The sequence below is a fragment of the Anas platyrhynchos genome, chromosome 14 (assembly GCF_047663525.1).
Source record: "Anas platyrhynchos isolate ZD024472 breed Pekin duck chromosome 14, IASCAAS_PekinDuck_T2T, whole genome shotgun sequence".
NCBI classification, from domain to species: Eukaryota; Metazoa; Chordata; class Aves; order Anseriformes; family Anatidae; genus Anas; species Anas platyrhynchos.
Genome location: NC_092600.1, coordinates 16,652,260 through 16,674,294, shown reverse-complemented (window position 1 = coordinate 16,674,294; position 22,035 = coordinate 16,652,260). Strand labels below are relative to the sequence as shown.

General features: G+C 37.5%; 1 protein-coding gene across 7 annotated transcripts in view; it reads left to right on the top strand.

The window, feature by feature from the left end:
- Positions 1–22,035, top strand: part of TENM2 (teneurin transmembrane protein 2) — a 1,606,114-nt gene that overhangs the window by 1,083,336 nt on the left and 500,743 nt on the right. For 6 of the 7 annotated variants that reach the window (XM_072044660.1, XM_072044658.1, XM_072044657.1 and 3 more), the window contains one exon: positions 5,527–5,817. In XM_072044660.1, coding sequence (XP_071900761.1) covers positions 5,592–5,817 — 226 coding nt within the window. In that variant the 5' untranslated portion in view covers positions 5,527–5,591. Of the gene's footprint in view, positions 1–5,526; positions 5,818–6,208; positions 6,247–22,035 lie in introns of those variants that run through there. The other variant, XM_072044661.1, reaches the window with a different exon arrangement.

Genomic DNA, 22,035 nt, shown 5'->3' with positions numbered 1-22,035 from the left:
TCTGTGTGTTTTCATTGCTTGTATCACCTGTTTTTACAAAACTTTGCCATCTTACTAAGTTGGTGCAACACAATGTACTCCTAATGGCTGGTGATTCCAAAATGGGAATCAACCTGATAGTTGGCCATGCTGCACTTTTGACAACCAGTTACTGAAGTACGTCGGATGCAAGTGATATTTTGGGAATCAAAAAGACCTCCAGGTTCACCTAGTCCAACCTCTGATCTAACCCTAACAAGTCCTCCACTAAATTATATCACTAAGCTCTACATCTAAACGTCTTTTAAAGACCTCCAGGGGTGGTGACTCCACCACTTCCCTGGGCAGCCCATTCCAATGCCTAACAACCCTTTCAGTAGAGAAGTTCCTCTGAATATCCAACCTAAACCTCCCCTGGTGCAACTTTAGACCATTCCCCGTCGTCCTGTCACCAGGCATGTGGGAGAACAGACCAACCCCCAGCTCGCTACAGCCTCCTTTAAGGTACCTGTTGTGAGCAATAAGGTCGCCCCTGAGCCTCCTCTTCTCCAGGCTGAACAAGCCCAGCTCCCTCAGCCGCTCCTCATAGGACTTGTTCTCCAGGCCCCTCACCAGCTTCGTCGCCCTTCTCTGGACCCGCTCAAGCACCTCGATGTCCTTCTTGTAGCGAGGGGCCCAAAACTGAACACAGTACTTGAGGTGCGGCCTCACCAGAGATGAGTACAGGGGGACGATCACCTCCCTAGCCCTGCTGGTCACAGTGTTTCTGATGCAAGCCAGGATGCTGTTGGCCTTCTTGGCCACCTGAGCACACTGCTGGCTCATATTCAGCCGACTGTCAACCATCACTCCCAGGTCCTTCTCCACCAGGCAGCTCTCCAACCACTCCTCTCCCAGCCTGTAGTTCTGCTTGGGGTTATTGTGCCCCAGGTGCAGGACCCGGCACTTGGCCTTGTTGAATTTCATACAGTTGACCTCAGCCCATCGGTGCAGCCTATCCAGATCCTCCTGCAGAGCCTTCCTGCCCTCGAGCAGATCGACACACGCACCTAACTTGGTGTCATCTGCAAACTTACTGAGGATGCACTCGATGCCCTCATCCAGATCATCGATAAAGACGTTAAAGAGGACTGGCCCTAGTATTGAGCCCTGGGGGACTCCACTAGTGACCAGCCTCCAACTGGATTTGACTCCATTCACCATGACTCTTTGGGCCCAGCTACCCAGCCAGTTTCTAATCCAACGAAGCATACGCCAGTCCAGGCCAAGAGCAGCCAGTTTCTTGAGGAGAATGCTGTGGGAAACAGTGTCAAATTTAAATAATAGATTTAAACAGTTCTGGGATTTTTAAGAAGCTACTGCAGCGCAGAACTCTTCAGTGATGATTTAGAGCTAAAAATATTCATGCCTAAGTAGACAGAAAAACATGGCATACATATTTGTTGCAGCATTTGCTTTTGTTGTATTTACAATTTTGACTGCCCTTAATCTGAAAATACTTTGTATAGGTTTTATTTCCTTAAAATAAATAAATAAGCTGCTTTTTTTTTCCCCCTGTGGTAAAGAACAACACGTAATGCCTGTAAGCACTGTTTGTCTTTTGCTACTTAACTAAAATCATTCATCAAAATAGTTCTAAAACAGCTGTTTCAAATGTTGTGCTAAACACATCTCATTTTCAGCATGATATTTAGAAAGATTAGCTACACTAAAAGGAAACTTCAGTGTCTGAGTAAAATAAAATAAAATAATAAAAAACAAACAAACAAACAACACAAAAACCTGAGAAATCAGAAGGAATACATCAATAGAAAATGAGTTTACATTATTGTACCAAACAGACTGTCCAAATATACTTGGATTTTCTTAACCAGAAATCACAAACAGCACAATTGTCATCAATGTTATTCTTGCAACAGTCTTCTTAACTATAGCAGTATTTCATCTAAAGTTCCATTTTATTTATTTTCTTTTATTAAGAAAAGCAGAGGAGATCCAGAAGTAAAAGATGTACTTTTCAGTAATATTAAGAGACATGAAAAATACAGCAGTTAAATAATCCTTTTATTTATTCACTGAAAATTTGTACTGTGTCAAAGCTGAATTATCAATTTTTCCTCAGTGAACAGCATTTGAATCTCTAAATCACAAGCTTATTTCCAATTGTTATTGATGAAAAGAAGTACAGGCTTTGAAGACCTGCTTTTTTAATGAAGATAGGTACACAGTGTACTATGTGTTTTTTTCTTTTTTAAAAAAAGACTTTCTAATATTGTTTGCACTATTGCAACGTTTTGATCTAGTTGTGCTGGGTTATTTAGGGGCATAAAGTAAATGTGAAGTGCTTTGTTTTCTCTTGAACTTGCAAGTGATTATTGCATTCTGTCTATACTGAGTGGCAGTTCTAATGGCCATGTGCACTGTAATAGTAAGGGATCATTAGAAAATTCAAGAAACAAGCACATAAATAAGATCAGAGTAAGAACCAACTTCAGATTTAAAGGGAGTTTTAGTGTAGGCTTCACTGTGCCATTAAAATTCATTTTGAGTCCTCCCTCCATGCCTCCTATCGATTTGACTTTGCTAACAAAAAGAAGTGGTCAAATGTTTTTAAACAATTTATTTTAAAGAAAACAATTTTTCATTTCATAGCTTTCTTAGCTTTTTCTTCTTTATTTTTTTTTCTTAGCCTGTAGGACACATACAGTGTTTTAATGCTATTGGATATTCATGCTATTGGATTGTTGCACTCTTGCTACCACTGCTATTGTTATGTGCAGCTCCTGCATGTGACCACAGGAAAGCTTCCGTGGGGTGAATGGTGACTCTAAAGTTTGTTAGATACGTGTAAGTTGCTGCTTGCCCAATATAGATCTGTGCATAAGCAGCAGGTACAGCTCCAGCCCTCTGATCAGCCTCATGGCCTCCTCTGGACCTGCTCCAACAGATCCACGTCCTTCTTGTGCTGGGGCTGTGGACCTGGATGCATCACTACAGGTGCTGCAAGGGCAGATTATGGTATCTTACTATTACCCAGTATTTTTGTATTTGTAGCATAATTTCGCTAAACTCTATTAAGAAAACTTGTGGGAACAATTTCAATTAATTCTATCTGCCTGAGATGATATTTTAATAGGCTAACATCATGGAAATACTCAGAAGCACTATCTTAGTCATAGTAAATCCTTCTTTTTAATGTAACAAGGAAATAGATGTTCTTTCATAAACGATAGAAATAAGGCCAGACAGCTTAAAGTACAACAATCATGAAAAAGAAAAGATGTTTGTTTTTCTGAACTGATAAATAGGCAATACCTTCATATGGAATAGGCTTTTGTAAAGTACAAAACAGTAATGTGAAGACAGACAGAGAGTAATTGCCAGTTTTTGCTCAGTTCTATACTGTATTCATCTGTTTCTGTGTTTTATAACTGTGATGTATTGATATCTGAGTTTGATGAGATAGTATTGAACTGGGATCAAAGAGCCAGGCATTGTTAATCTTCTGAACGATCATTATCTCCTCAAACTTCAAGCAAGGGTTTGTGCCACCAGTGCTAGCAAGGGTATTTATGTGCTTTACACTGCAATAAATATTGCAGGACCAAAGAATTCAGCTGAAGAATAAAGGTATATAGAAGTCAGTTTAGCCACTAGATGTTCAGAGGGGTGAGAAATGGGAAGAATATTTTGGGTGTTTTGTTTTTCTTTAAAGTTTTAACCTTAATCTAATATACCAAAGATAGCCCTACCTTTTTAAGTGCTGAATGCTTTCTGATTTTGTTTTGGCTTTCTGTATGCTGTTTTCCCCTCTGAAATGTAGCATGACAGATGAAAATAAGAGAAAAAAAAGAGAAAAGTAAGCATGTTTATACTTTTTATCACTCACAGACTGACAGTACTTGTGGGTGGCTTAAAGCAGCTGTTCCTCCTGGTTACCTGACTTCCTTCTTTAAAATATAGGTGTTAAAAACCACAAGTCTAAATGTCAGAGTCTAAATGAAGCCAAGAAATCTTCACTCAAGTTCACTAGCAAATCTGGCCAAGTACATTTATCCTTTCATAGGGACGTCATTTATTGCAGCCAAAAAGCAAAATACTGAAAGTATTTTAGCCAATACTTACGCCAGTGTTGTGACCCCCTTAAATGTGCTGTGTGAGCAACTGCAGCGATGCAAGACATGCCTGTGTTGTGGCTTTTTCATCATCTTTCTGCTGGAGTTGGTAGCTGTCGTGGCAGGGGGAATCGTACTCCTGGGCAGTTGAAGGAAGAGCTCTGGCCAGGGCTGGTAGCGGCGGGCAGGGGGGACCTGCTCCCCGTGTCGGGTGGGCACAGAGTTGGCACCCCCACAGAGGGGAGCACTGGGAAAGGCAGTGACTTTGGCTTTCCCAGCTAAATGAGCCACAGCCATTTCCTCACCTCCTTAACCGCATACAGAAAAGCATACGTTTTTTTTCCAGTTTTGTTTGGTAGCACGTCGATGTGTTTTTTGTGGGCGAAGGTTGCATTTCCAGAAAAAGGTTTTGTCATGAGGGTTTCTAAGAAGCAGTACAGACCTGGGCCTGGGATACCACAAGAGAAAGACATCTATACAAATACCAACTCGAAATAATTAGTACCCAGTGGGTAGGGTGCTCATGCTGACTGTATTTCTTGCTTTCTACAGTATCTTTCATTTTGCAGTTTGTGCATGCTAATGGGCATCTATTACAGTGTATGTGCCTCAGTAAGTGTGTCCCAATTAAGTAGACTACAAGAATCTCTCTCTTTCTGGTCCATGAGCAAGAAAATACTTGCAAAATTTTGAAGAACTGCAGCTGTGGAGATGGGGAAACTGGTCATCTTGAGGGACAACTAAGAAGATGGTGTGATCATGTTCTGTGGTGCACAAGAGCAGCCACTTCCCACTGTGTGCTTAGAGCCTCAGAGAAGAGTGGAAATATCGAGTCTCAGAAGGATTGCTGAAGATATCTGGTCCAACCTTTTTGTCAGAATAGGGCCTTAGATTTCAGGGGCAATAAAATTACTTTCTGCTGCTTGTGAACATGCTGTTAAAGCATAACGTACACTACTGTTATGCATTAATACTGAGTAGGAATAATCTATGTGCAACTTTCCTGCAAGCTTCATTCTAAATTGCAAGCCCTCCTGTAAGAAAGGAAATATTTAAAGCTGGTTTGGGTCTGATTTTCTTTGTACTGTTGTATAACAGGAAGAAATACTATGCTGTCATTTCCATATTATCTCTGCTCATTCAAAAAAATCAGAAGATAACTGTTTTTGCTTTATCGTTATATTTTAAACTTTTCAATATGATGATCATTTAGATAAAATGCAGTTCTGATACAGAATTTGATTTTTCTCTTTTTTTTTTTTTTTTTTCCCTTGTACCCTTCTATTCAGGTCAATTATTTTAATTTCTAGGGATACATGATGTGTGTCTTTTCTTTCCTCTCAAGCTGTGCTGAATTTTTCTTCAAGGATACATTGGGAAAATAGAATAAAACAAAATGTTGCTCATTTTGTGTTATCCTTTAATTTTCTAGGTGATAGTGACTGACCTCAAATACGAGAGCGGCTTTTCTGAAAACAATCTATCTGACAGACAACAATGGACATAAAAGATCGAAGACACCGCTCTTTGACGAGGGGCCGGTGTGGGAAGGAATGTCGCTATACCAGCTCTTCACTGGATAGTGAAGACTGCAGAGTCCCAACACAGAAGTCCTACAGCTCAAGTGAGACTCTGAAAGCTTATGATCATGACACCAGGATGCACTATGGAAATCGTGTTTCTGACCTGGTTCACAGGGAGTCAGATGAGTTTCCAAGACAAGGTATGTTTCAAGTCAGAACTGTTTTCTTCTACAGTAATCCTTGGTAGACATTTATGTTATTTGTTGTACTGTACCAGTTTTACAAGGAGTTTCAATGAAATAGCTGTAGGAGAATGGATGCTGTTTTACCATTTCTTCAAACTAGCAACTGTTTTGTGTTAAAGTAGGAAGCTCTTTCTCTTAGATCTCTGATATTGTTGGAATTCACCATTTGTAAATGAACCAAACCAGGATCCGCCATTCAAAACATTTGAAAACAAATGCTAGCAACTCTTAGTCAGATCTTGTGTTTGTTTTGTGTCTTGGGATATGCTAATGATATATTCAGTTTTCTAGATTGATTTTAGAAATAATAATGGAGCTTTCACTTAAACTTGTCTTTCTTTGACAGGGTACCTGTGCTGGAAAGATAACTAAAACACTGTTATGGTAAAACACCATATGGTCAATGTATATTAATTACTAATGAGGTGCCTTGGCATTCCTTTCCTCTTCTAACTGCTCCGTAATTTACATGTGTGAATGCTGTTTCCTCTGGCTTCATTTTGTCACCGCTTACTCTTACTGCTTACCCTTTACCTCATGAAAAGTGGAAGGAGGAAACCCATCCAATTACTTTTATAATTGGCTATAGTGTGTTATCACAACACCGGGGTCCTACAACTAGTATTTGAAATAACCTGCCTGTGTGAACTTGTAAGCAAGGCTGTTATGTTGTCTTTTTACAAAATATTCCTAGCTTTAAATGTGTTATATTTAATGAATGAATTAACAGTCTAAACATTTTTAGTTGAAAAAGTCTTCTTTCCTATCTATGTATGCTTTTGTACTATACACATACATGCATGCATGCATGTAGTTATAGTTTCATTTTGGTATTTACTTGTCTTTGCAAATCTTTGTCTTCATAAGTCTTTGTGTTGAAACCATTACTGAACGTTATTTCACAGGAACAGTGTTTAATCATCTGGTTAACTTGACCAGGTAGCCTGATTAAATTGTCCATCAGTCAACAATTAGATGTGGTTGCTTTTAAAATAAATTACTTGGCTTAGTTTTATTTCAAGAATTGGGTACAGTCTAGATACAGGAAGGTACAGACAGTACTGAGGCATAAAAGTGTAGCTCTTTTGAGACCCTTTGAACAGAAGGTAAATTATCTAGTACATACTTAATTGCTGAAATTATTATTTCATATGTGTGCTTGTTAATGGCATATGATTGTTCTCTACTAAATACTTCTAGTGTTGTGACTACCGTGTTTCATGTAACTCAGGAAATTCTAGGAGGTTATCCCACTTCTCTGTGGAGATAATTCTGTAATCTCCTGTCTAATAAAAAGTCATTTTTTTATACTTCCTATCATGCCATACAACTTGTTTAAAGCATTCTGTGGGCAGTCAGTGTCTGCCTTCACCTTTAAATCAAAGTATCTATTAATTTGCATCCTTAATTAAACCCTTGTCTAATCCCTTGTTTCTCTTGCATTTGTGTACAGACATTTTAAAGTGTTTGCACTGTGCTTTGTCTGTCAAACACCCAGTTCTCTTTTCTGAGGTAATCTCTGTTCTTGTAAGGTCTTTCTTTGCTTAGACATATTTACCTAGAGATAGCGCATCAAACTGCAACTAGATCATACGAGCTACTGGAGCCATTTTCTCTGTGGGTTGTTCAGCCTTTGTGTACAGGAGTCATCTAAATATTACTTCTCCCTATCTGGATGATTGATGCTTCAGCTCAAGTGCCTCATTTTAGTTTCCAGGTCATTATTCGACATTTCATGAGGGTGTTCTTTTTTTCTTGATTACTGATTTGACAACTGTTCATCCTCCTCCTGTTCTTAATGTGTTCTTATCTGCCCTCTTTATGAAGGGGAGTGCAAATTGTTGGTAACTGAATTGAAACGCTCCACAGACTTGTTCCTGCTAGTCTGTGTTGTTATGCCCAGATGAATAAAGTTTATTTTAGAGAGCTAAAGTATTTTTTTTCTCATAATAATAATAATAAAATCAGTAATTCCTTACTTTCCTGCTTCTGTTAATGTTAGAAAAAAATTCTTTACAAAATCTGTTAGTAAAGTTCTTTTACTGACATTAATATTTGAGGTAACTTGGAAAGTAGATATTGATTAAGACTCGGGACATGCTCTCTTTTTATACGTTGATTTTATCTGGATCTAAGTGTGGTTCATACATTAGGAAATACTGTTCATTACATTTTACGCAGTTTCCAGCTGCAGACGTCTAGAAATTTATACATGTAAATTTATTCTAAATTTGAGTGGGTATTTTGATGGGATTAAATTCTTTAGGAAATAAACATGCTTTAAATAAATAGTTTTTAAGGATTTTTTTATTCTTCCATTATAAAAGACTGGAGTATTTCTTAAGCAATTTTAGATATTTTGCTCAGTGTTTTTGTCTTTTCCATTAGTATAGCTATAGTCTTGTCAAAAAGAGATGCTGTATCTGGTTTTAGTTAACCTTGACACTGGAACTACTCAAAGCAGTTATTTTTAGCTGTTTTCTGATCATAAGGTGTTTGGTTTTCAAATGTTATTCAAAAGACCAACTTGTAACACCATTTTTGTTTACAAGGTCTTCACAATGAAATGCTTGTAGCACAAACTATACTCAGAGCTCAGAAGTCTGAAACAGATCATCTTGGTTTGGTTTAGCTTTTAGTTGTCCTTCAGTTCTGGCTTGGTACTCTCATTGTTCATGAAAAGAGAGTGTTGAAATATAAATATCTCTCAAGGTTAGTATCAATAAAGCAAATGTTAGGAACGCTGATGGCAGTTTAGATCTGAGAATATAACTTAAAATCTTTGTCATTGATTGCAAGTTTTGAATAAGCTTTTTCTGCATGTTGTTGACAAATCCACCTACCAAAGCAAGTTCCTCTCTATTTTAGGTGCCACTTCTGGTATGTTATTTGGAAGCGTTGCTATGAAGGCATGAAGGATGACAAGACTTTCTGTTACCCAAAATACTTTAGTCTGGCATTACTTTTATTGTCCTTTTTCCTAACATAATTTTATCTGTGATTTTTCTGAACAATGAAATTCTCTTTCTGAGGTCTGTTTTTTGACATAATAGTGTTAATGCAAATAATTCAGAATAGGTTTAGTATCTGTGTCAAACGTATTTTCTGATCACCCTCAAAAGAGGTCTTCAGATTCTTGGCTAAAATTAGGTGTCAGGTGTACAGTTAAGCTATTAGTTTGCCTGAGATTTTCCCCAGTATTAAGCTATATTTGTTATCTAGTACCTGCATTGGATATACATCAGTCAATCAATCTGAAAAAATAACATCTTAAGTGTATGAGAGAGCATTCTAGCATTACAAGTTGCCTTAAAAGTTGAGTACTCCTTTTTGAATGCAGTATTTTAAGATCAATAGGAACTTGTGACGTATCCTAGCAGAAAGTAGAAATTAGTGGGTTTTTTTTCTGTATGCCATGTAATTTTGCATCAAAGAGAACCAGTTATCTTACCTTCACATATATATATATATATTTATATTATTTAAAGAAAATACCATCTTTCTGACTTCATCTGCTGATACAGCATGGTGAATGAAGGTAGATCTCCTTTAAGGAAAAAAAAAAAGATTGTGGAAAGACATTCCTTAAAGAGGTTGCTTTGAAAGGCAGGCTTTCTTCCTGTATGCTTTGTAACCAAACTGTGCTTAAAAGAGCGCTCTCTCCAGAGTTATTGGAGTTTAAACTGGGTTTCAAATGGGTGATTGCAAACATTAGTATTCTGCAGTTCCTCACTTGGCATTCATAGCTCATAGCTTTTGTATTTCTGCATGAGCCAAATGCCAGGCTTCATCTGATGCAAAATTTATTACCCAGCAGTTATACTGAATTGACTGCTTTCTCATTCTCAGGTCAGATCTAGTTTAGCAGTAAATCTCTGCTGTGAAATGTAAGAACAAATAGAATATATGTTTGGAGTTACTAAAGTAAGTTGAAACAACACAATGATATTAGACTGGGCCCAACGGTCTTCTAAAATATTTTGACTTTTTTTTTTTTTTTTTTTTTTTTACCACAGTTAATTATCTTGCTTTGTATGTCTTAGCATCTCTTTTTGCATGCTGAGATAATTTCAGTAAAAAACAGGCAATACCCTTCCGTACATCAGCTTTTTTTTTTTTTTAATTTCCATATACTTAAAAATTTGTGCTTTTTTGTATTCTATTTGAAATATGAACAGGAATTAGAAAAAAAGTAACATGTTGTAACAATAGCTATAAATTTGTCCATTCTTTTTATTTATTTTATATATAAAATTGCCCATTCTTTTTATTAACATCTAATAGATAACTGTTATTACAGTAAAATCCTAGGAGAGTGGGAATTGAGCATAATGCAGTCAGTTTTCATTCACATGAAGTTGTGTCAGTGCGCCATGCTATTCAGAATTTCTTGGGTGTTTCATACTGTCTACATTTTATTTTTACAGACTACTTTAGGACAGCACTGATAGCTGCAAAAAATAAATGTTGTTTTCTTGTCTTGTTCTTCTTCACATCGTAAGTCTGTCACCAAATACTTTACTGGGACACATTTGAAGGAGCACATTGCAATAAGAGCATTTCATAGGAGTGGTTAAGGTTGGCCAGGTTTTAAGTCTACATGGTCAGGTATTCTCTGTCCAGCAGTAACTAATGTACTGCTATACTTAAGTGATAGTTGCTGTTAGGGGTTCTCAGGGTAACTGAGCTTTGTCTCTTTGTTTATATTCCTAATAACACCAAGATGAGGTTTCAAGCCTTCTGCAGTCAGGCATGAATCGTACTCAACTATTAGGTTCAAATTAGTTTATCCCTTCCATATCCAACAGAATTTCACTAATTTTAGTTCTAATTTTTCTTTCTAGAACCTGTGACCTTTTTAAAATTAAATGTTTTTCTATACATATATTTGAATTAAAAATGTTACAGGAAACCTTTCCTTATATTCTATTTGGAGAGGGATCACATCTTTTAGTTTTCTTTTGTTGTGTCAGTTTATGAGTAGCTTTCTGGCATATGATTCTTTTTGGTATATCCATACTTGTACATAACTCGTACGTAACTTGTACATAACCCGAGATGGAGGCAAGTGGGAGAAGCTTAAGGAGGAAGCCTTTAATATCAAATCATATGTAGGGTATCTTGTGCAAGGGAAAAAGGCCTCGAGGCAAACTTCCTGTTATAACCTGTGCACACAAGTAACTTGTACTGCTGTTGGATAAAGATTTACTTTGGTTTTAATGGTTACCTGAGAGATATGCGATCCTAGTGTAAAATATTTATTAAGGTGAGACAACATATATATATATACACATGTATACACCTTAATTAATAAAGCAAATATATTGACCAAAACCTTTCTCCTCTGCCTTCCTCTTCCCCAATTCATAAAAGACTGTGTAGTTCTCATTGTAACGTGATAACTTGATTTAAACACTTTGCATTTGTTTCTTTTTTTTTGATTAATGTATATTTTATCATCTTTATCATCTTTATGCATTAATTTCTTTAGGCTTGCTTTCTAACTTCTTGTACTGACAATGTTGGTAGCATTAATAATAGATCTACATAGCAGCAGTACTAGACAAGCAAATAAGTTAAAAGAATAAACCTAAACACCCCTCCCTAAGAATGCTTTTAGGAGAAGAAAACACAAGAAAATCTAACCCAAAATCTAACGTGTCTCTTCTCATTTATACTGTAGCATAAGTCAAGTGACCTTTAGAGATGTAGCATTAAGATCTATTGATAAATATGAGGTAAACTAAAACTGGCTATTTTAGAACAGAGTTGCAATAACATAAGATCATAAGAAAACTTCTGTGTAATTCTCAGGATGGTTGAAGTGGCTTTTCAGGGAAACCTTATGGAATAGGCTCAGTTTTGAGGGTGTTCCCAAATACCTATGCATTCAGAGTTTTCTGTTCTTTTTTTTCTTCTTTTTTTTTTTTTTTTAATTTATTTTTTCCTTCCCCCTTCGAACAGCAATCTCCCTGATCTATAAAGGATAGTTTAAACTGGGCAATCTTGAGAATCTCTTACTTTACGCTTCCCTTTCTCTTTCTTTTCCCTTCCATCCTTTCCTGGTGCCTTACCGTTTTATAGCGTTACGTGTTGTAACTTAATTTTCTGGGTCTGGTGGCCCAGACCTGCTGGAACTAATCATGGAGCAGTTAGATTTTCTAACACAGGCTTGTTGAATTAAGGTGCAACTCTTGCTCTCATATCGATTTGACTAGTTGAGCCAGCATATGTATCAGCATCTTGGCCATTAGGAGTCCTCCTCTGAGACTGTACATAGATACTGAATTACAGGGGATGCACTCCAGCCTGCAGGACAAGGCACTGCAGAGATAGCCATTGCAATTCAGCATGTTGAAGTATTTAAAATTTCATTACTATGGAAAGACAATAATCAACTAATAGGTTAAAAACACAATGTGATCAATTGTGATAAAGTATTACCAGGATTCTTGTTCTGGGTGAGCCTAATAAAGACGAAGTTGGAGTTTAATAAACTACTGTCTTCAGAAACTTTTCATTGAGAACCTATGAAGCTGACAGAGAACTCCAGTAATAATTAATATGACCAGTGCTGGAAAACAGACTGCTATTCTAATATTAATATGTATTTGTAGAATGAGCAACAAACAGCTAGACATAATATGTGAATTCTGTGTACCCACACAGTTTCTCTCTGGGAATAATTTGTTATTCTTGGCAGTTTTTCTCCAGTGATCATTATTAAAAGTCAGCATTGTTTGCAGTCTAAATTACAGAATTTGAATGCAGGGATTTCTGATGTAAATATATAGGCATGTATAGATTCACACTTTTCCCTTCTGCCTTCCCCACCTGCTAAAACAGCTTCTGTTTTTTTTTTTTTTTTAATTATTCTTTTTTTAATTTAATTTTATTATTATTATTATTGCTGCTATGTTGGGCTTCTCATTGACTCATGATTATTGTTAAAGTAGTTTTCTTATTTTTAACCATTTACAGCTACTACATGAACGTCATGTAAACTAGGTAAAAAGGGTAAGTTCTTAAACACTATCAATTCAGGAAGTTAGCATGTACAGTCAGTAAAATAATTTTTTAGAGCTGTGGGGCTACTCTTGAACAGGGTCAGTAACCATTTTAATCCAATAGCCTTTTAAAACTTACTGGAAAAGTACTTCCTATGTATTACAGTTACAGATTTGTATCAAGCAGCAAGATACTGTGCTTCAAAACAAAAGAGTAACGTTTGCTCCTTATAAGACTAGGGCCTATGAACATTGGAAAAAATACTTTGATACCTTCTTCTCCTTATCCCTTTGTTTGAGTACATAATAGAATTCTAAAACCTTGGCTACTGTAAGTAATAATTTCTGATTTTCTTAGACCTTCTCTATTTTTTAATTATTTTTTTCCAAACTCTTCAAATATGTTTGTAATATTTAGGCACATTGATGTGTTTTTTTTTTTTTTTTCTCATATTTAAATCCATCATAAAAGGAATATTTTATTCTAAGGAGATAAATAATACTTTTCTAAATAAATACTCTAAATGAATATGCTTACTGATCAATTTCTTGGTTCCCCCTGATAACAAAAATGGCTAAATACACAAGCTCTGCACACATTCCACATTGTTAGTATTTCTGTCATTAGAAGGCTCTGCAGTTACATAGATATTTTTTAGGGCATGTTTTCCAGTCAAATGCGTTTGGAGAAGGGACTGATTATTTTTGAATTTTCTCAAGCTGATGAAAAGAATATACACACTACCATGAAAATCTGAGACTTAAAAAGCTTTTAGGCTAGATCTGGGTTGGAATAGGGCATATTTATCCCTGAATCCTAAGCATGTACCAGCAAATTTGTCTTGGCAAGTTATTCAATCCAGAATTTGCATTGAAGAGTATTCTTTTGATTTTGCTGTAAAAACTTGGAATTCCTCTAATGCTTGTTTTTTTGTTTGTTTGTTTGTTTCTGATGCAAAAAAATGACCATGTGCTTCTCCTCATCCTTCCTCAAAACAGAAGAAAGGAATATTTAAATAAATTAGAAATTTGCAATTTTAAAACTGGCAAAAGACGCATACTTCGGATTATTCATTTGTATAAACTTCCTGTTTGTATTGCACTCTGTAGATACCTTAAGGGAGGCTGTAGCAAGTTGGGGGTTGGTCTGTTCTCCCACGTGCCTGGTGACAGGACGAGGGGGAATGGGTTAAAGTTGCACCAGGGGAGGTTTAGGTTGGATATTCAGAGGAACTTCTCTACTGAAAGGGTTGTTAGGCATTGGAATGGGCTGCCCAGGGAAGTGGTTCTGGCACCATCCCTGGAGGTCTTTAAAAGACGTTTAGATGATATGGCTTAGTGATATGGTTTAGTGGAGGACTTGTTAATGTTAGGTCAGTGGTTGGACTAGGTGATCTTGGAGGTCTCTTCCAACCTAGACGATTCTGTGATTCTATTAGACAAATGTATATTTTTGGTGTGTTTAGAAGGTGGCTTAAGCATAAGTGTATGCCCTGTTCCAATGCACAAGTCAGCTTCCTGCTCAAATGTTTTTGGAACAGATTTTAGGTGTTTATTTTGTAATTGTTATTTTTCCCCATGTTCTTTTGAAATCTCTTACTATTGTTGAGGATTAAATTCTAGACTCAGTGGACCACCAGTTGTCTGTTGTGATGATTACTATATTAGTTTTCTTATTTCTGTTTGTTATCCTGACACCTCAAGGGGATTATGCAATTTTAGAAGCCTTCCGAATATTGTGACAGGACTCAAATACATACAATTACTTTAGTAAAAAAAAAAAAAAAAAAAAAAAAGAAAGAAACGCCCAAAACTTCTTTCTTCCTTAGAGTACCAGGTGTTTCTGACCTGGGTCAAACTGCTGAGTGTTGAAAACATCAATAGGCCAAAAATCCGTGGTTTCTTTCCACTGGCTAGCTTCTGTGGGAAGTCTACCTCCATGCTAAAAACAGATGCCATCTTCTCATTTGGTTTTGAAAAGTGGCTTCAACTGGTAGCCATTAGGTCTGGTGATGTCCTTTTCTGTTTTATTGGAATATCCGTAATACCTGGTGTTTTTTCCTTACAGATTCAATTACATGCTGCAGTTGAGCTAGTCTTGTTTTCTATGAGCTATCCGTATATCCATACAGATAAATAGATACTGCTCTTTGAGCATCTGTCTTTAAAGTATCATCTGTGGTCATGAAATCAGATTTGCTGCTCTTTACTAAGCCCTTTTCTCTTTTAATTTTTCTCTAGAACAAGCAGAACGTGTCATTGCAATCCTATGTATGCCTTAGTTGTGTGGATAAAGATGTGCATATTGACAGTGACTTTTATAAAGATAACTCTTTGATATTACTTCCATGTTTATAAACCCAAACTTCAAATTAGCTTTTTCTGGTAGAAGTGAGTAGCTGTTGAGCTGCTGGTCCTTCAAAGCTCCCAATGTGTTTTCAGCCTAGATAACTGACTAGGCAAAATAGCATGCAGATATTTTCATATATTGCTGGTTTTTTTATATGCGTGCTTAGCTGGAAGTGTCTTACAGCAAACGCAACAGTACATGTCTGTGAATATAGACCATATTGGAAACAGAGATTTACTGTCCCAAAGTGTAATGCTTACTCAGCCATCTGATGAGATTTGAGCACTAAACAGTTTGAGAGGGATGCATAAAGCTGTTTTATTACAAGATGCTGTTATGAATTGTAGCAGCTATCCTTATGGTATACTGCTGTTGCCAAACAAGTTGCATGAATGTAAGCAGTTTTATTAGTAATTACTTGCTTACATTTCCTTAGAATATTTGGGTTATAGCTGTACGTGATTTCTACTCATCCTCTGGTGGCAATCCCTACATCCTGTTCAATTCATAATCAAAAGATATCTTTTAAAACTGTTTGGAGAAAAGCCTCTCTAAGGAATGCTGTTTCATATACAAAATATAAAATGGGTCTGAGATATTTGTATGTGGTAGAACCTTGTCAAAAAGGTTGCAGAAGTCTCATACAGGAAGCCACAAAAACACAGATCTCCTACTTAATGCAGTGAAGAAGAAGGTAAGAGATGTAATTTTAGCTTAATTTCAGCAAGTCTAGAAGAAGAGGAAATAACTGCTTAAGGAAATTTTAAGGAAAACAAGGTAGTTAGGAGCCAGGCTATTTTCTAAACTTGGATCAAAAGCTGCAAGTTATAAAGTGAATTTTATATTTGAAAATATTCCTTACGCATAATACTGAAATCAGTGCCTGTTGCCTTGCTTATGGTTGTGTTCTCTGAGCCCTGTGTAATTACGATTGTGTTCTATGGTGCTAGCTCTATTTTCCTTACTCAGATCAAATGTTTTCACAATCTATCGAAATAATAGGATACTTGTATGAGGCAAATTACAGAAGAAAAGTTTGAACATGAGTATTGAAATGTCTCTTCAGTGTAGTTTAGTTTGTCCGGTGTAAGTTTGAAAGTCAAACCCTGGACTTATACTGCTTACCATTCATGATGCTTCTTCAGCTTAATAAAAGTTGTACTTGGGATATCTTACCAGTAGCTATCTGTCCTATCCTTTGCCTTGCACCGGTTCCTTTATCCAAGTCATCTGTCTACCCAGCTATACTGTCCCACTCCTAATATGGTACTATGCACATCATTATCATATTCTTTCTTTCCCTGTCAGCTCAGTTACTTTTCTTAACTTGTGAGTCCTGGTAGTTGCTGTCACTGTGTTTCTTCCCTTATAGTATTTTCTAAATGTATTAATATGTGACCTAAACCTCAGCAGAAGCTTCAAGTATGATGGGATTACATCGAAGCCACAGTTGGTGTGTGTTTGTTAATTGGCGTTTCCAACAACTGTTGTAAAATACAAAAAAGAGTCTAATGTTAAAAAATGTAAATATCTACCATCAGGAGGTGGTGTTTTTTTCAGCTTTCTGTGTGACGAAGGTAGATTACCATTTGATCTGTTTTTGCATGGAAATTACTAATTTTTTTGGTTACTGCTACCTAAAAACAAGTTTAAAGTTTGATTATATGAAACAGTAAGTGCTCGGCTGCACAATGACTTGGTTCAGTATGACTTTGTCTTTTCAGGTAAATTAATCACCTAAAATAATCAATTGGTGTAAGTACTGATAACCCCAATATTGGTAATTTTCAATAATTATCAATAATTTCTTGCTACCTAAGCCAGAGGCTTAAAAAAAAAATGTTTTGTGGCTGACATGCCAGAAGGCTGTGCTGCCATTCAGCGAGACCTGGACAAGCTGGAGAGATGGGCAGTAAGAAACAAAATGAGGTTTAACAAGAGCAAGTGTAGAGTCCTGCACCTAGGAAAGAACAACCGCATGTATTAGTATAGGCTGCTGGAGAGGAGCTCTGAGGAGAAGGACCTGGGGGTCCTGGTGGACAACAGCTTGACCATGAGCCAGCAGTGTGCCCTGGTGGCCAAGAGGGCCCATGGGATCCTGGCGTGCATTAAAAGGAGCGTGGCCAGCTGGTCAAGGGAGGGGATCCTCCCCCTCTACTCTGCCCTGGTCAGGCCTCACCTGGAGTACTGTGCCCAGTTCTGGGCTCCCCGGTACAAAAAAAGACAGGGATCTCCTGGAAAGAGTCCAGTGGAGGGCCACAAAGACAATACGGGGCCTGGAGCATCTTCCTTATGAGGAAAGGCTGAGAGACCTGAGTTCTGCCTGGAGAAAAGAAGACTGAGAGGGGATCTCATCACTGTGTGTAAATACCTGAGGTGTGGGAGACAGAGGGATCTGGCCAACCTCTTTTCAGTGGTTTGTGGGGACAGGACAAGGGGTAATGTCCACAAATTAGAGCACAGGAAGTTCTGCACCAACATGCGAAAGAACTTCTTCACAGTGAGGGTGGCGGAGCACTGGGACAGGCTGCCCAGGGAGGTTGTGGAGTCTCCTTCTCTGGAGATAGTCAAGGCCCATCTGGACGCCTACCTGGGCAGCCTGCTCTAAGGAGGAACCTGTTTTGGCAGGGGGGCTGGACCTGATGATCTTTCGAGGTCCCTTCCAACCCTTAGAATTCTGTGATTCCCTGAAGCAAATTACCTATAACAGTCTCAGTGCAGTATTCTAGCTTTCTTTAAATTACTTCCAGTTGAATACTGTGTTTTAAAGATGGCAGGTTAAGCTGAAATATAATCAATACAATATTGCTATTTGAAAATATTTAGTGTAGTTAAAAGACCAGAAAAACATCTTTCAGTAATATTCAGGTTTTTTTTTGTAGCAATATCCAATTGTCTATTGGAGTTTTTTCTAGGCATCTGAACAGAATTGAAGCAAAGCTAAAATGGTGCTTAACGTCTACAGGAAACTAGTTTCTTCAATAAGTATTATTCACAATACATGTATGCTGAAAGTTTACTGTATGGAAAGCAATAGCCTGAACATCACTCTTTCTTAAGTAATCTTAGCGAGGTGTTGAGAGGGTGTAATATTAGATGGTTTCTTGTTTTTCTGGTTTGGGTTTTAGTTTTTAACAAGTGCTAGATTTGCTACAATTATGTTTTGACACTAATTTTAACGTAGCACGAGAGTGAGTAGAGTATGTATGGATAAGTAACTAAATGCATGCTCTCATTAGTTTTTTTTCTGAAGTTTTATTTTTGTATTTGTACAAAAAATGTCTTGTCACCAGACATTACTACCAATATCTGCTTCAAGCACTGAGTTTACAAAGTAGTTTAGTGATAAAATGAGAACTGATATATCACAGTCGTAATGCTGTCTTCCTAAAATAATGAGTAGTTCTAATTTTTGTAATAAAAAATTAAAATAAGGTTAAAGTGGTTCGTAAGACTGCATACAGATCTAGCAGGATTCTAATTAGAAGATAGAACATTCAATTTGAGGGATTTGAAAATGTATGTTATGGTGTTGATAAAAGACTAAAAGCCTGTACTTGTATTTAAGATGTTCAAAAGTAGACAATTCAACCAGAACACAGCACAGAAAAATCAAATGTTATTTGCCTTCTGAAATCAGCGTGTACACAACAGATTGTGGTTTAGATGTCTTCATTGCTTCAGTTAAGTGGTTCTCTCTTGTTGATTCAGTGCAACAATCTCTTATCTGTTTACCCACTTCTCTACTGCTTCTTAAGTAAAATGAAACTTTGTGCTTATTTTTATTATTAACAAACTAATGAAGCTTTTGTTACTGTTCAGGGGCTATTTTGTTGCATTTGTGGCAAAGGGATATAGATGAGGTACTGGCTTAATATATTAGTCTTTTTTGGAAAAGTTCACTTCCTGCAACACTTTGCCTTTGGGACATGGTATTGCACAGGTAAGGCTTCACTTGTTTAGAATTGATCTATAATGAAAACTCCTAACTTCCCCAATGGCATACTGTTGTGACCTGTTTTCTGTGTTCTTACGTTGCATTGAGCCGCAGCACAGTGAAGGGATGTGTGTTGTAAATGTTGGAAGCTCTGAAACTGCTTTTTCTTCCCACAAATATTTGCCCAGGTGGGAAGTTGAGGAGACTCTGTTACATGTAAGGAAGCTTTGAGAAGTCAATGGTGTAGAAACTGAGGCAGGTACTGTGATACTGCTCTTCCCCAAACCAGCTTTTTCACTCCGTGTAATCCAAAATGACTGTAATGGAGAGGACGCTTAGAATAAGCAGGCCTTGTGATTATCAAATATGTCAGCTTTGCTTTTTATGCTTGTTTGTTGACTTTGTAACTCTTAGAAGCTGTTACTGCTTGGCAGAGTTCTCCATCTTAAATTCAGTCTCTTAAATTCATCTTCTTCCCTTAGTTTTGGACAGCATAACAGTGTTATAATTTGATCCAAGTATATCTGTCCCACAAAGTGGGTTCTCTAGGTGGTGTTTTTTGTGGACATCACTGCAGCAGTTTTTGTTAATGAAATTCTTATATATTGTTTTAGTGTGAATTTTTTGATGATCTGCAGGTTTGCTTATTTTTTCTAGTCTCCAAGAACATAATGTGATAGGATTTATCTGTTTTTTCTCCAGTGTCTCACTTACTGTTGAGGATATTAGTATACCATTTAAGGAAAAAGTAATCATTTCTGAATTAAAAAAATAAATCCAGAAGTGTGATAACCTGTCCTCTTACCATACATATGTGATATTTATGAAGGAGAAATTTTGGAATTCCAAAACGTGATGATTAGATGTAGATCAAGATAGAGTATCTATGCGTAAGAGCTACTTAGAATAAATAGAATGACTTGGCAGATTAAGGAAACACAAAATTAAGAGGTGATTTTCACAGTTGCAATATTGTGTTGTAAACTACACAAATATTGTTTAATAGTACTGATACAGTTATTGAATCTAAAGTATTAATTTGCTCAGCTGTTCAGCTGTTGAGTAGTGGATTGTCAGAACAGGCATTTAATTTAGATTCAAATTTGTTTCCCTGAAAAATATTTTTCCTAACATATTTGATTGCTGTTCTAGAAGATGTTTACCCCAGTATCACTCTTTTTATATCCTCCCTGTATAACTGTAGCTGGAGAGGATGAAGTTGCTAGTCTTTTTCTCCTTCCTTTCCTTGTGAAGTTTATCTTCAAAATAAAAGAGAAATTACAGTAGTTAGTATATTTGTCAGGCATGAGAAAGGCATACATACTTGCTTTCACACTGGGAATGTAGAAACATTAAACAAATGGCTTAAATTGAAAGCAATTTGCTTTAGATCCTCTTTGTGTGACTTAGATTAACATTCTACAGGACAGAAGATATGGTAGCATGTAAAAACATTTGCTGTTACCAAAACGTGTAGTATGTTTTCACCAAACAATTGAATAAATTAAGCCCTTGCACGTGTTTACAATACTGTTTTTTGGAATAGGATCTAGAATCTGTGTCTCTGGAGTCATATGACTACTTCGCAAGCCATTAGGTTGTAGTTACTTGGTAGCATAGTGAATATCAAGCATGCTTTTTATTTTCTTAATAAGAAATATTGTACCTATTATGTTTAAAACCTACATTAAGTCTAACATTATAATTTACTGATATGTAATGAGAGGTTTGAAATTAATACTTCATTTATTGTTTGCTCATGTGAGAGAAATTTTCCACATAGAGATGATATATCAAAAAGGGCCTTTATCACCTTAACTTTCAAGACCGAGGGTGAAGGGAGCCAACTAGGAAAGGTGCCCTTCTAGATCTGTTGCTGGAGAACAGAGAGGGTCTTGTGAGAGACGTGGCAATTGGCGGCCATCTCGGTCATAGTGACCATGAAGTGGACATGAAGTTGACCATAGTGACATGAAATTGAGTTTAGAATTTTTGGTGACAGAAGGAAAACTGCCACCAAAACTTCAGCCCTGGATTTGTGGAAGGCAGACTTCAGGCTGCTCAGGGAACTAGTCAGCAAGATCCCCTGGGAAACTCCTTTTGAAGGCATTGGCATCTATCAGTGCTAGTCAGTCTTTAAGCACTGCCTCCTAAAAGCACAGGTAATTCCAAAATATCGGAAGGCAGGCAGGCGGGGCAGAAGGCTGGCCTGGCTGACCAGGGATCTTCTGGAGCTCAGGCGAAAAAGAAAGTACACGGCTGCTGGAAGGAGGGTCAGGTGACGAGGAAGGAATACAGGGGCTGCTGTTTGTGTTTGGAGGGAGAAAATTTGTATGGCAAAGTCCAACTAGAGTTGAAGCTGGCCATGTCTGTGGGAGACAATAAAAAAGGTTTTTTTAGATATGTGGACAGAAAAAGGAGAACCAAAGAAAACACAGGTCCGCTACTTGATGGGGAAGGTCTCCTCACAGACAATGACATAGGCAAAGCAGAGACGTTTAATGCCTTCTTCGCCTCTGTCTTCAACACTGATGGTGGGCTTCAGGACACAGGGTGCCCTAAGCTGGAGGACCATGACGGGGGAATGACAAACTCCCAACCAACCCTGAACATGTGAGGGATTTGCTGCTCCACCTGGATCCATACAAGTCCCTGGGTCCGGATGGGATCCATCCCAGGGTGCTGGGCAATGAGAGGCAGGAGAGCAGTCCCTCAGAGAGGGATCTGGGGGTTGTGGTTGACAGCAAGTTGAATATGAGCCAGCTGTGTGCCCTGGCAGCCAGGAGGGCCAACCGTATCCTGGGGTGCATCAAGCACGGCATCGCTAGGTGGTCAAGGGAGGTGATTGTCCCACTCTACTCTGTGCTGGTGCGGCCTCA